This window comes from Bombyx mori, chromosome 16, assembly GCF_030269925.1.
Source record: "Bombyx mori chromosome 16, ASM3026992v2".
Lineage (NCBI taxonomy): Eukaryota > Metazoa > Arthropoda > Insecta > Lepidoptera > Bombycidae > Bombyx > Bombyx mori.
Window position 1 is genome coordinate 5,771,571 of NC_085122.1, and position 15,448 is coordinate 5,787,018.

At 35.9% G+C, this 15,448-nt stretch overlaps 2 protein-coding genes across 4 annotated transcripts; one reads left to right on the forward strand and one right to left on the reverse strand.

Moving 5' to 3' along the window:
* Nucleotides 1–753: 753 nt before the first annotated feature.
* UBE2L (ubiquitin-conjugating enzyme E2L) lies at nt 754–4,995 on the forward strand. The gene is given in 4 exon segments (NM_001043925.2): nt 754–951; nt 1,230–1,325; nt 1,763–1,949; nt 4,201–4,995. Coding segments are annotated over 4 exon segments (465 nt in total). The 5' UTR covers nt 754–924; the 3' UTR covers nt 4,356–4,995.
* Nucleotides 4,996–5,269: 274 nt separating this feature from the next.
* LOC101738400 (histone deacetylase 8) lies at nt 5,270–15,442 on the reverse strand. 3 transcript variants are annotated; one of them, XM_038016490.2, is made up of 9 exons: nt 15,329–15,442; nt 15,020–15,114; nt 14,658–14,847; nt 11,176–11,317; nt 10,915–11,021; nt 10,630–10,822; nt 10,361–10,533; nt 5,876–6,076; nt 5,270–5,566 (listed from the first exon to the last, which is right to left on the reverse strand). In XM_038016490.2, the coding sequence occupies exons 2-9, from the start codon at nt 15,098–15,100 to the stop codon at nt 5,373–5,375; spliced, it is 1,281 nt and encodes a 426-aa protein (XP_037872418.1). In that variant the 5' UTR covers nt 15,101–15,114; nt 15,329–15,442; the 3' UTR covers nt 5,270–5,372. The 3 variants fall into 3 exon arrangements, 2 of the variants coding, with proteins under 2 accessions (XP_037872418.1, XP_037872417.1); XM_038016489.2 differs by having other exon boundaries at nt 15,224–15,426; XR_009975180.1 differs by having other exon boundaries at nt 5,448–5,566; nt 5,676–6,076; nt 15,224–15,426.
* Between the last annotated feature and the right edge of the window lie 6 nt (nt 15,443–15,448).

The following is a 15,448-nucleotide window of genomic DNA, read 5'->3' on the forward strand; positions in this document are numbered from 1 at the left end:
TGTTTCATTTTCCCACATTTGTGCACTTTCACAAACATTAAACAGATAATAAACCACCGTTATTACACATTTAAACCTGAAGAAACACTAAATAGACAAAATAAAACAAATCACACAACTTTACTCCTCGCGCTCCCGCCAAAAAGTCAATGGCGGTTAAAGGTAGGGAGAAGCATAGACTAACAAGAAATGAGCATTAGCTGTAGTAACCAGTACGTTATCAGCACCAGTTATAATATATTAATCTGTAATACAACGTAGATCGCAGAAAATACAATCGCTACAAACCAACATCATTAATAAAGCGTTTGTAGAAAATAGTGCATTGAACAATTTTGATTTATTAGTTGGATATAGTCCCTGTTTTCCAATTACAGCACAAGAGCGCATTATGCAGCATAATGCTCAACGTTGAATGTTTCCACTACAGCAACGTTTCGCACAATCGAGCACTCCCAAAAGTAATGCTCTAGCGTGATACTCGCAATCGATACCGACTCGATTGAAACATTAACCATTGAAACATTCAACGTTGAGCATTATGCCGCATAATGCGCTCTTGTGCTGTAATTGGAAAACAGGGAATAGCTTTATTAAATATATTTTTAATAACTTTATTAGTGCTCTTTTAACTCTTGTTACAATCAATCAACAATCATATTATTTTAAAAGACCGGTTTGCATCATAGCCCCTTAATTAAAAAAAATAGGTGGCAACACTAAATAAAGTTTAGTACAGTCACCGATCACCGTTTTTCTGTGATAAAATACTGAATTCATTGACGTTTTCCATGTTAATTCAGTTTCTTAATTTCTATTGTGCTGCGTAATTATGGTGTTTGATTGGAATGACAATTAATCGATTTGAATTTTAAAAAAGAATACCTTTGGAATATTTTGGGACATTTTAGCAAATTTTGTACAATGGCTGCAACGAGAAGACTACAAAAAGTAAAAAATATATTTTGTATTTCATTGATACTTTGGGACGAATATATATTTAAACCACGTATAGTTTTACCCGTAAATTTAACCTAAAAGTTAATTACGAAAGTTTGTTGCTGTACGAATTGTCAAATCTGCTTAAACACTTCATGTAGTAAATCAATCAAATCGAGAGAATGTCACAAACCTAAAATAGTTATTACAACGAGAACAATTTAAAAAAAGTATATTTTCAGCAACTTTCTCCCATTACTGTCATAATACTACACAATAATATTTTTTAGGAACTTAATGACATCAGACAGTCTGGCCTGAAGTCTTTCAGAGACATACAGGTTGATGAGTCCAACATCTTAACATGGCAAGGTCTAATTGTTCCAGTAAGTAACCATTGATTTAGTAGTGAATTTGTAATTTTTTTTTATAGATATTTTAATATATTTACACAAAGAACAATATCAGTAAATTATTGTTTCAATTAAATTTATTCAAAATTATTGTCTCATGTATTCTGATCAGAAAGAAGGGGTATCCCATTATTGTAATGCAAGTGTTCAAGTTCAACCTTTATCAGGGTGTACTTTTAGGTATGGATTTCAATATCTGTATAATGTTAGGTGAGTCATGAGTTATGTGCTAGAACAATTTTGTGTGATAATGTATGTATTTGTAGTCTTTCATGGTCAGATGTATCTAATAAAAAGAATCTTATCATGTAAAACAAACATTTTGATTTAGTTGTCATAGGTAAAAGATCTTGTCTGTTATACACTCCCCAAGTGATATTTTTAATTAATAACTAAATATTCTCTTTTAGGACAACCCACCTTACAACAAAGGTGCTTTCCGCATTGAGATTAACTTTCCAGCAGAATACCCATTCAAACCCCCGAAAATTAGTTTCAAAACAAAGATTTACCACCCTAACATTGATGAAAAGGGTCAGGTGTGCCTGCCCATCATTAGTGCAGAAAATTGGAAGCCTGCTACCAAGACTGATCAAGGTAAAGTAGTGATATGTTAGGTCCATAGAATATCTAAAATATTTAAATAAAAGTGAATATAACATTAAACCCAAAATAAATGTTTGTTACCCCAATCTCAGAGAATGAGGTTTATGCGGAATTACACTACACTACACTAACATCTGGAACAGGAATTCACAAAATGGGCAAGATAACCTCTTTTACAAAACATACTCATGCCTCAGACTACCATTGCCAAATTACTTTAAATACTCTAACTTGCAAAGAAAGGGAAAGCACAGGCTCAGCAAAAGCTGGAATTTGCTAACAACTGCCTGAGTGCCTCTGAAGGAGATCTAACTGCTCCAGGATATGGACCTGTACACTCTTATCAATTTGTTGAGTTTTTTCAAAGTACAATTAGTCATTCTTATAACAAGTTGTGACACATAACACAATTTAAACAGTATTTTGAAAATTTCAAATAAGTACTTCTGTTCATTAATAGAGGTCAATTTTTAGACCTGTTTATACAAAATAAGTTTTTGCTTATGTCACCCCTGGAAAACTGATATTGGCTCTTTTGGAATTCTCTCATCTGTACATTCATTTGTAAATAAATATCTTATTCAGGAACACTACTGTTCAATAATACAAGACAAAGCCTACAGAACCCGGATTTTATTTTTTATTGTTAAGAAACCCTTAGATTCGAAGCTTAAGAAGGTCTTGAACAAAAAAATACTTAAAGTATGGTTTGCCAATATTCAGATAATTATCTAATCTTACAGCCATAGAGTAAGAATAAGATAATGCCTTATTGTACACTTAAATAAAATTACAAAAGTATAGATCAGACAACTGTCAGATAGTGAGAATCAAAAACGATATAATAGTAGATTCTGGTAGGTCTGGCATAGGGCAATTCTGTCGAAGCTACCATCTTACGGAATCCCCGAGGGTCTCTGCAAGTGGATCGCTAGCTTTTTGGGTGAGCGGAGCATCACGGTCGTTGTAGACGTTGACTGCTCTGACCATGACCATTAACGCTGGCGTTCCACAATGTCCGGCCCTCCCCACGCTTATCCTGTATATCAATGACAATTGACGGCATGCATCGCTATGCGGATATCAACACGGGTGATACGCGATATATCGGCCTCAGAGTCTCTCTCGGAGCGTGGTGCAAGAGGGATGTTCAAAACTTGTGTCTGAAGTGGAGAACTTTCTGGGGCGAGTCTCCGAATGGGATGAAAGTCCGAAAGTCAACCCGTTAAAAACACAAGTTTGCGCGTTCACTGCAAAGAAGGACCTCTTTATCATGACGCCTCAATTCCAAGGAGTATCCCTGCAACTTACCTTAGAGTATCGGGATACTTGGGGTCGACATTTCGAGCGATGTCCAATTTCGGAGTCATTTGTTGGGCAAAGCCAAGTTGGCATTAAAATCCTGGGAGTCCTCAACAGAGCGAAGCGGTACTTCACGCCTGGACAGCAAAGACTTTTGTTTTATAAAGCACAAGTCCGGCCTCGCGTGGAGTACTGCTCTCATACCTGGGCCGGGGCTCCGAAATACCAGCTTCTTCCATTTGACTCCCATCAAGAAAAGGGCCGTTCGGTTTGTCGATAAACTCATTCTCACGGATCGTTTGAAACCTCTGGGTCTGCGGAGGGATTTCGGTTCCCTCTATATTTTGTACTGTAAGTTCCATGGAGAGCGCTCTGAGAAATTATTCGAGATGATACCATCCTCCCGCTTTATCCATCGCACCGCCCGCCATCGGAGTAGAGTTCATCCACTTGGAGCCACTGTTGTCATCCACAGTGCGTTTCCAGGTTTTTTTTGCCACGTACCATCCGGCTATGGAATGAGCTCCCCTCCACGGTGTCTCCCGAGCGCTATGACATGTCCTTCTTCAAACGAGACTTGCGGAGAGTATTAAGCGGTAGGCAGCGGATTGGCTCTGCCCCTGGTAAAAATACAATCAACTCTTTTTTACTAATACATCCAATTAAAATTTTTTGGGAGGCTTAAACGACAAAGGGAAGATCTTCCACCGAGCGGGTGATATTGCTCGGTAGACCGACGGTCCGAATGTTGTTGTTCGGAACTTGTATATATGCGCTTTATCTTGAAATCGTCGTAAGCGAGATTCAGGCATCTGTCAATTATCTTGCGTTGTATGATGGCTACCTGCCACAAATTAACTGACTACATAGGCCTAATGTTCTGCAAGAAACCTAAACTTCCATTTTTTATTTTTCATTTCATTCATTTAATTTATTTCAGTTATCCAAGCATTAGTGGCTCTTGTGAATGATCCAGAACCAGAGCATCCACTGCGGGCGGAACTAGCCGAAGAATTTCTCAAAGATAGGAAGAAATTTACAAAGAATGCAGAAGAATTTACCAAAAAACACAGTGAAAAACGGCCTACAGATTAAATACACTATAAGAATTTTAAGTTTAGATTTACAGCAGTGCCTAAATGTTATCATTGAAAAATAGTAAAAAATTTATTGTTTTGCTTTTACAATGTTGATGTTAAAATATATAACTAAACTGTATTGATAATTACTTGCTAATTATTAATTCAACCCATAAATAACAATTGAAGTACATATAGTGTCATATGGATGTCAAAGGACAAACTAATAAAATAAAACCACCACTTTATTACTAAAATAAAATAAAATAAATGTCCACAATATACTCAAAATTTATGGGCTCATTGTTTTCTATGATGCTGCTGTAAATCATTTTAAAATATTTAACAGGTCTATGCTGTTTGCTTTTGTCATTTCTTATTTTACTAGCACTTTATTCAAAAGCACTTTACAAAATCTTATAAGAGGGAATCATAGTGAGTTAAGATATTGGTTCTATTTATCTTTTGGTTTACTAAATTTTATATAACAGTTTTTTACTTAGTGTTTTAATGAAGGAAAATGTGAACATTTCGTAGTATTAGCAGTTTCCATTTAATGGCTTAAAATGTTGCTTAATATTTGCTACATCTATGATCAGCTTTGAATGTGTCTGTGTAAATATAATATGAAGAGATTTGATGTTTAGAACAATCTAGTAATATGCATTTTACGACTTAGAATTGAAATTTGCATTTGCTTCTACAGTTGAGAGATTACTCAATAGCTCCACAATTGAAAATTCTTCTTAAGAGTACCTTTTTCTAAATAAATAACTATCAAAGAAATAAATATTTTTTCTCTCACCTGTAGAATTGTATTTATTTTGTTGATCAAATAGACTCCGAAACAGTAAACAATTAAAATTTAAGTTAATTGGAATTTTGAGTTTTTAGTGTGATTGAGTCCGATCCTACTATTAAACTACAATAAACGGAGTCTAGAAAAATGGTTTATTGAAAAGGCTAAGTGTTACTCGATAGCATGATGATGTTCAGTTTGAAGTTAAATATATTTTTTTCCGATCTCTTTTTATTATTCTACAAAGTCGTATACATCAACAGGCTGCATTGTATCACAGGTACTTTCAGTCTTCTGCACATAACTATATTTAGGAATATAGCTCTTGTTTATTTTATAATCACTTTTTACCAATTCTCCACCTGTTTTATATATTTTTGATTCAGGTTCAAGTTTTTCCGTTTTGGCTAAGTGTTTTTTCAAGTTTTCTGCAACAGGAATATTAAATTGATAACTATAAAAACAGGTCGATTTCAGAATTAACATATAGAAGTTTTTCTGTTAGATACCAATGAACATATGGTGAGCTGGTTCTACCTTGATTGGTTTTTATATTGACATTTATTTAATTCGTTCGTTTTTCATATTATCTCAGTTATATTGTACAGTTTTGATGTACAACTTCCATAGTTCGTCCAGAGGCCGTGGGGACTACCAAACACCAGCTGCTTGGCTGTCTTGTCTTAATGGTGTTATATAAGTTGGTTATTATAACTTATGTTTTTTTTTATTATTACCATTTATTTTATTTATACAGTCTTCAAGATAAGATTTCTTGTTTGTATCCTTAATAAGGGTGCCTTGAACAGGAAGCATGTAATCTGGTCCATACTCAGGCCACTCATTGTGTTCAGGAATTATCTCATCTAATTCTACACCAGTAACGAAAGCTGTCAAGGTTGTCCACAGACGAGCAGTATTTGAGTGGTTGTATCCTCCTGTAAAAGAGACATATAAGAGGTATGAAATATATTATTTTTAAAAGGAAAGGAAAAGGGTCTAAACTTTCCTTTGTGGTCCGTCGATTTGGAAGTTCACAATTTTTTCGTAGATATTACTCATAAACAGAAAGCTTATTGCAAAATTTCAAGTTGCGGAAATTCACGATTTACGAGATATAATTTTTTTAGCTGCGGAGCGGAGCATAAGTGACTGTGCTTCGGCACCCAAGGCCGAAAGGGCTGCTCTTTACGCGGCGCCGCACAGTGGGTCGATACTATGATTTTAGTGACTTAGGGACCAACTTTGTTTTTTTATAATTTCTTTTATGTAGATTGATAGAGCTCGTTAATCTCAATAATAATTGTTTTGGGCAAAAATTACAAAAACTTTATAGTTTGGTCAGAAAAATATGTTTTGTGATTTTTTTGTATGGAGCGGGTCACATTAAATTAAATTCCTGCTAAGTACCGCGAGGTCCCGCTTTGAAACTTTATTTTCCTTACACCTTGTCTAGTCTACTATCATTTGATGCTATGAACATTTGCATAAAGTTGCAACTCTGCCAAATAAATGGATCGAAAAAAATGAATAAATACATAGAATAAAAACCTTTATATTTTTTTTGTAAGTGCTTTTAAGTTAAATTTGGTATGGACTAGTAAGTAAAAGCACGTAATGATACCCATAATTACATAATACCTAACAAAAATACATTTAGTAGGTCTCTAATTATGCAATCTTAAGTATTATATATTTTGTTTCACTTTTCGATCTTTGGATCAGAAGAAAGAAGATTGTATAAAATATCCTCATTAGTCAGCGTTCTACTTATCTTTCTAGAATAACAACTCTCTGTATATTTCCGAAAATCTTTATTGGGAGCTTCCGCTGCCTCTTCTGAGAGTTTACCTATACGAATGGCACCAAAGTTCTTCATTATTGTATATCACTGCCATATGCCAACAATTTATGGATACTGGAAGGGATATAATATAATACCAGGGATATAAATTAACATACAATTCTGCAGTATATCTAAAAAAATCGGAACAATTGGAAAGGTCCACGCGCTCTCCAGATGCAACAGACTGAAGAATCACGTGAAACCTCTCTATTAAATCTTAACGTATTCCTGTTATGCGGGCTGTTTCTTGTGCATCCCTGAAAAATCTTCTGGCAGTATTGCCATCATGGGTTGTTCCTACTCCTTGCTTGACAACATCTATAAGTAAACCGCATTCCTTTTTAAATGCTTGCTGTATAGCGCTCTTTCTGAATGATATTTTTTCTTTGTCATCGCCCCTTGCAACTCCATTTCTTGAAGTCCAAACGATAAGACGCAAACAAAAAAGTGTCATTTAAAAAATAATCTCACAGGAACCTACATATGATGAAAAAATTGTGAAGTAATAAAATTTTATTTACCGATATGAAGTAAGCACTCCATTCATCTTATCCAGGCATGTAAAGATGGCATTCCATACTGGAATATTTCTTCATTATTTTCTCTTTGATAAGCAAGTCACTCCAAAAAACTCTGACGGTTTTGCTTTGCAAGTATCACAGACAGCAGAAAATGTTTCTGACAAATATGGGGCTATTTTGCCGTCTATCATCGTCATGTGCAATTGATGCTTAACTTCAACTTGTTTGATTTTTGATGGCTGAAGTCTTTCTATTTCTTCTGTTATGCTAGCTTTTATAATTGTCACTGTTGACTGCGTTTCTTTTGTAAATTTAAACATTATTGGACAGCAATAAAAAGTTGATGAGGGTAGGTCGTTTTCCCAAACAATTGTTCCATCAAATTTCTGAAGCCTTATAGGAACTAGACTGACCATGAAAATAGATGAATCATCAAACTCTGTTTCAGTTTTTTGTTTATCATTACTTTGACCTGGGGCTCTATCAAAGCCTATTTGCTTATAAGCAGTAGCTCTCTTGCCGAGTCCAAATCCGAAATAATCACATCTAAAAGCCTATATAGCGCCAAGTTTAGTGATGGACGATTAAATTTGAGGGATTGGGTTCTGTAGGTTGATGAGGTTAGAGAGGTAGGTTTCATTATAATTATATTGCAGATAGCTTGAACACTTTTACACCATCATAAAATTATTGTCTTAATATTTTTTATAAAACTATTACATGTTTCTCTTGCCGTGTCTAGATGAGAAGTACTGACTTTTTCTTAGGAGAATACAACCATCTGTTTTTAAACATTTAAAATAATTCTAATATTCGAAATCTGTAATCATGTGTCAAGTGTTGCCTGCCATTATATTTATATACAAACTCCAACATTTAGTAATGCTTGCATTTTAATAGCAGCTCCTTTTTCAGTAATAATTACCTCGTCTTTCCCTGGATAACATTTGGTCTTTTCTTGCTTAATTTTATATTAAGAAGGGTATAAATCAGACCCATTTTCACTTGCTGCTTCTCTTAGGTTTATATACTGCCACTTAATTTAAGTGAAACTAATAGTGCCTTATCGGGAGAATATGTACTACTTTTCACTTTACTTGTAATTAAACACTCCTTAACTTTTTCTAGATCTTCGGGGTGATTTGACAAATGGTTCATTATTTCTCCTACATCTTCATTTCCAGTGTTTCTCAAACTAGCAATTGTAGTAGCTTTCATTTCATCCGGGGATAACGAAAGCGATTGGTAAATTTGTTCAATGCGTCATCGTTTTTGCCTGGATCCCAATTCTTCAAAAGGTTTTCGAGGTGTAAAAATAGATGTCGAGGCTTCTGTAGAACATTTGAGGGTGGTAAATTTTGAACATCTTCAGTATTAGAAATCTCGAGCCTTTCCTGTGCAGTGTTGATAGTTCAGGTATCATTCCTTCGGGCCAGTTTATTGCACATTCTAACCAATCACATTTTTTTCCTATAAACTGCGCTAACATGCGACTACTTCGTTTCCATATTGCACTTATATTTGAACAAAATTGCGTACAGAATTTTTGAAGCTCAATACTTTTCTCTTCGGTCACATTTATTTGATTTTGTAGGAATTGTAAGAGTTTTTTATTATCAGACAGCGACTGTAGTTGCTCTCTTAAAATCATAAGTAATTCTAAATTGTTAACAAAATTATCAATTATAACGGAAACAGGAAGATCATAACGACAATCACGAGATGTTAGTAGTAGTACGAATAAACGAACACTAGTTGTTAGTATAAGTAGAAAGTCGACTAATGAGGATATTTTATACAATCTTCTTTCGTCTTCTGACCCAAAGATCGAAAAGTGAAACAAAATATATAATACTTAAGATTGCATAATTAGAGACCTACTAAATGTATTGTTGTTAGGTATTATGTAATTATGGGTATCATTACGTGCTTTTACTTACTAGTCCATACCAAATTTAACTTAAAAGCACTTACAAAAAAAAATATAAAGGTTTTTATTCTATGTATTTATTCATTTTTTTCGATCCATTTATTTGGCAGAGTTGCAACTTTATGCACATGTTCATAGCATCAAATGATAGTAGACTAGACAAGGTGTAAGGAAAATAAAGTTTCAAAGCGGGACCTCGCGGTACTTAGCAGGAATTTAATTTAATGTGACCCGCTCCATACAAAAAAATCACAAAACACATTTTTCTGACCAAACTATAAAGTTTTTGTAATTTTTGCCTAAAACAATTATTATTGAGATTAACGAGCTCTATCAATCTACATAAAAAAAATTATAAAAAAACAAAGTTGGTCCCTAAGTCACTAAAATCATAGTATCGACCCACTGTGCGCCGGAGATAAGGCGGATTCAAACTGGGGGCGGAGAGGGAAGCTCCCTTCGAGTTAAGACTAAATAATGCTGTAAAATATAAATTAAACTAAAACATTAACCGTGAATACCTTCATAACCATGGGGTTCTGCGGGTTGCTAATGGTGCAGGGGGTAAGCCCTTGCCCCTTCCCACCCCCAAACCGACCCAAAATTCGACAAACCATAAAGGAAAGTTTAATAATTTTTTTTCATGACGTACTTCTATGTTCATTATTAGTGTGTGATGAAAAAAATAAACTATGTAATTATAAAAACAAACTCCGTGATTTATCTCACAAATATGGCAACTTTCACGTTGTGATGTCTATGGGCTCTGGTAATCAGTTTACACCAGTTGGGTCGTGAGCTCGTTCTAGTTTAGAAGATAATAATAATTAAAAAATGAGAACATATTTTGACTTTAGGTGTATCCACTATAGAGTAATTAAGGTAGGGCCATTTTATGATACTTATATAACAAAACAACACTCACCCCCTCCGAGTAGCATTGTAGGTTTTTGTTTATCGAGAACAGTGCTTATGCAGGCGCAATAACCGCGACTAGTCAAACAAGCACCGCCGTGCGGATCATGAGACAATGCGTCAGCCCCGCATTGTACTACGATTGCGTCAGGAGCAAAATTCGAATAAACAGAATTGAATACCCTAAAAATAAAAAAAATCGATCAGACTATGACTATCCCTCAGAAGTTAATGTATACTTAGAAGAACTTACAAGCGTGCAACCTAGAAAGTACTTACTTTTCAAAAACAAATTGAATTGTATTATCGGAATAAGCTTCATTAAGTGGGAAGTTACATGAATATCCTTCACCGTCACCGCAACCAATGTCTTCTATACTCCCTGTACCTGGATAGAAACCTGGTTCGAACTTGTGAAAAGACAATGTGTATACTGACCGAGTCGTCCAATAAGCATCTTGAACACCATTGCCTTAAAAGGAAATTAATGAAATACGAAATGCACTTTTAAAGAATTGGTATCGAACACTAATTTAATCAATCATTTGATTCCAAACTACTAACCATGATGCACATCTAAATCAACGTATAAAATATTTTTGAATTTTCCTTTCAATTTTTCTATTGCTATTACAATGTCGTTTACGTAACAGAAACCCTCTGCACGATTACTGAAAAACAAATATATAAAATCATGATTATTTTTTTTTAATTTAAAAATCCGTTTCTACGTTACTAAAGAACAAACAAACACACTCACATTTGTAATATTTGTACGAATTATGAAGCTTATTTCTATTAGTTCACGAATAAAGGAAATCATACTTATGTGCATGATGCCAGCCCCCACACCAATTAATGGCTATATCAGCAATACCCATCGTCAAACACTTAGCAGCCGTCACTGAACCTCCAGCAATGGTTGACACCAGCTCGAACATATTAGGGACAGGGGGACAATCATATCCTAAAAATTGAAATGTTAACAAAATTGTCCTTATTAAAACGTAGGTAGTAGTAGGTAGTTGTATCAAAATGTAAGTCCTTATTAAGTCAATATTATTTCCGACGTTTTCAACACACTCCACTACTTTCGACAAAAAAATGTGCAAACAACTGTCTAATTTTCTATAACAATTATTTCTTGGTTTTTTCGAACATTAATATTATATCTTGTGAGTATGGACACGTTGGAAACAATATTATGACAATATTAAACACTAGCTGACCCGGCAAACGTTGTTTTGTCATATAAATTATTTCTAGGAAAGATAAATAGCCTAGATACCGACTGCAGCCTCATCTACCGGGCTGATTTGTGAATCTAAACCATCCAGGGTGCCACCCAAACGCATACAAAAAAAAAACATTTAAATCGGTCCAGCAGTTTAGGAGATCAGTGACAAACACACGCACAGAAAAAATATATATTAATATTTATTAAAATTAATAACAATAGTAGTTAATTTACATGATAATAATAACAACAATTAATAATAAGTTGATAAAAGCTGATTTTAAATTTAGCGTTTTTGATCATCAGCGCCCCCAAGACGATTTTCATCATTAACGCCCCCGCAACTTGTGTAGGGAGTCCAACATTAATATAAATATTAGCCTATCCATTAAGTGCATGTATTTTCTACATGGATACCATATTTCAAGTCAATCGGATGCATAGTTCAGTAGCTATAACGGAACATCCGTAAAAACCCTGTAGATTTATATATTAGTATAGACGAAATTAAAATTATGTAGTTTTTATGTGAAATAAGTTAGTATTTTAGTGATATGAAGTTATCTTTACAAAGTACAAGTCATACGAGGAGAGATACGTTCTCCGCGCATACCTTGCTACGTTTGAGCTATTTTTTGTCAACATGTGCAATAAAAGTATGAAAAATTATAGAAATATAATGGCAATATGCCAAACGACATGTAACATCAACGACTTTTATGAAGCGAACATATAGCTTCCAGTAAGCAAATTGAAAATTGAAAAATGAACCTAGTGGTCGCTCGGAAACTACGTTATAACATGACGATTTAAAGGAAATTGTGAAAACTGACGATACTTAATTTGCGGCTGAGGAAGAAACCGCTCTTCATAATAGTATTGCCTATTTCTGTCAAATTAGCAAGGCAAAAAAGCTTGAGAAGTGAATGCCAGACAAACTGATCAATAGCCAGCGACGCGAAGCGTGCCTTGCGTTGCTCAACAGAACCAGAAACGAAAAATAGACTGAATGGTAATAAGATTTACGGGCTCTTGATTCATCACATTGGAAATGGTTTAAATTATCTTTTTTCCTTACCTATTCGCTGGTAATCTAAAAGGCTATTCCAGCTACACCCGGACGGGTAGGTGTAGTGTTAGAATTTGCTAACACCAGCTCTAGCAAGAGCAATGTTTCACAGAATCTACCATCGGATCGCAATCGCGACCTACTGAGAAGATCCAGCGAGAAATTCAGTGGGTTATTAATTTTTTTTTCCATAGGTGAAAATCGCCGGATCCCCATCTGCGCGGCGGATGAGGTATGTGGGAGTTGAGCCTCACTAAAAACTCCTGCCGCTTACAGCCGGCGCCCTACCCCGGACCGGGCCGGAGCCCAGTCGGAGTTATTGAGACGGCGCCGGCGGAACAGGGTTTACGCAGAGCATATTACATCCTTCGCACCCCCTGCCCTACCGTTACCGTGACCGCCACCGTGGCCAGGAATAGTAGAGCTGCCGGGTACTGAGGGCCCTAGCATTCTGTGTCCTGTCATTGGGAAGTTTGTGCCCTTAATTCACCATGCTAGGCATGCGGGAATGGCGACTAGAAAGTTTAACGTCGTACCCAGGACGATCCTTCTCGACAGGAGGCCACGTATGGGTACCAGGAGCGTGGGGCGTCCTCCAACCAGATGGACCATCGACTTAGTGCGCACGGCGGGAAGTTATTGGATGCGGAAGGCCGAGGGCCGCATTATGTGGAATTCCTATGTCCAGCAGTGGGCAGACAAAGGCTGATGATGATGATGATGATGATATTACATCCATCCCGCCGTCCCCTAGACGCTGGACCGGCGGCCGCCGGCGATACTACCACCGGTTCCCTCGGTCGACAGGCCGAGAGCCCGCCTTGATGGCGCCGCGCTGCACCTTCCCCCGGAGCAGTCAGGGGAACGCGGTCTACCATCACCCGGTTCTTATTACGGGCGGGGTGCTTTACACTACGCCTAGATCCCTCCCCGCATAAAGCGAGTGGAGCCCGAAGCTCTTAGGGGACCGGGTCACGGATGGGACCCCAGTCCCGACCCCCTGTTCGGCGGCGGCGGATTTCTGCGTAGTAAGGAGAGCTTTGCCTCACCCGCCCCGTCGCCACTTTCTGCGAGATGATGCACTCGCAGAAGTCGAGCATAGCCTTCCAGGAATCATCGGCGCCAAGCAGCGAGTAGAGTTCAACCATACTACCTAGAACCACTGCGTTCATCCACAGTGAGCTTCCAGAGGTGTTTTTTACCACGTACCATCCTTCCTTGGAATGAACTCCCCTCTACAGTGTTTCCTGAGCACTATGACATGTCCTTCTTCAAGCAAGGCTTGTGGAAAGTATTAATCAATAGGCAGTAGCTTGGCTCTGCTCCTGGCATGACATCCATGATCGACGGTCACCACTCACCATCGGGAGGGCCGTATGCCTACAACAGCAAAAAAAAAATGTAGTCATATTTTACCAAATCTATATAAACATGAATTGCAGTATATTCATGTCTTTGAGATGCATTTATTTACTGCCTCTGCCTGTTCTATATTAAAAAACAATCACACTTAAAAAGAAAACACCAGTCAGGCATGAAAGCTGACACATTTTTCTTCTCTTGTCTATAAAAGTAAGAATTTGAAGGGAATAGAAAACATCTTGAAGAAATCAGAAGGAAGTTAATTCCAGAGCTGGATGATACAAGACTAGAATTTTCTCTGGCACCATACTGACAACACACTGTTGTTTCAGTTTTAAGATATCAAAGTCATATTATGACTTTTATTTATTGATATTTACTGACTCAATTCAATATACACAGGTTGACATTTTGAGATAAATATAAAACTGTAATTATTTATAAGATATCATAGTCATTGGGTTATTTTGCATGAATAGAAACCACCATTCTGCATATTTCTGTCACTATTACTTTAAAGTATAAAATAACAATGTTTACAATAAGGATGAATTCATTTTATTATATCTATAATTTTATTATCTAACCTAACACAATCCTAGGGGACCTGTGTTCAACTAGAACATAAATAGACTTTACCTATCCCAAAATTTTCATCTTGAGCATTAGAAATGTAATCATCATCAATGTCTGTTATTTGTTTTAAATGTTCTAAATATAAGTCTGAATGAAAAACGTTTAAATCTTCATAACTTGCTGGAGATGAACGGATTACTTTCAATTTACTAATCAGACCATATGCTTCGATTAAATTGTGCACGAGTCGAGCCTGAGAAAACGTAAAAATAGAGGGAATTATACTTATTCCTAAGGTTCCGAAAAATAATCAATTCATTACTTATAGAATAAACTTAAAAATATATATTCAAAACACAAATAATGAATAAGAATTCAATTGCGAAAATAACCAGGACATAGATATGAATTTTAGTACTTCTCACCCTGCCGAATACTGCTGGTAGCCTAATACATTCCTTCACTAATTTCTCATCCCAAAGATAAGCAACACGAGCATTGTTCATGATAAATCTGAAATCTATAATAAATAGGTAGCAGAAAGTGTTAATTTTGTTGTAAAATGTAAAGTTGTTTTAAGTTTGATTTATCCAATTATTCATATGAATCTCCTAAAACAATTCACTTACGTAGGTACTAATTACACACAGATTAATTTTAAAATTGAACGAAATGATCTAACAGTAAATAAATGAGAAAAGTAATAAACACAGTACGATATCATAATAAAATACCATTTGTTAGTCTTATTCAGTCAATATTCAATTGTGAACTTTTTGGCGGGAATGTTAATTGATAACTAATAGTAGTAGTAGTTTTATTTTTTCAATTGGAAAGGCAAGGGTGTCATACCA

What these genes read in the sequence shown, in the direction of transcription:
- LOC101738400 (XM_038016490.2), bottom strand. Translation starts at nt 15,100, where the DNA reads ATGAACAATGCTCGTGTTGCTTATCTTTGGGATGAGAAATTAGTGAAG. An exon ending in TGATTTAGATGTGCATCATG is followed by an intron (nt 10,823 to 10,914) that starts GTTAGTAGTTTG and finishes TTTCCTTTTAAG; the next exon opens with GCAATGGTGTTCAAGATGCT. An exon ending in TACAATGCTACTCGGAGGGG is followed by an intron (nt 6,077 to 10,360) that starts GTGAGTGTTGTT and finishes TCTCTTTTACAG; the next exon opens with GAGGATACAACCACTCAAAT.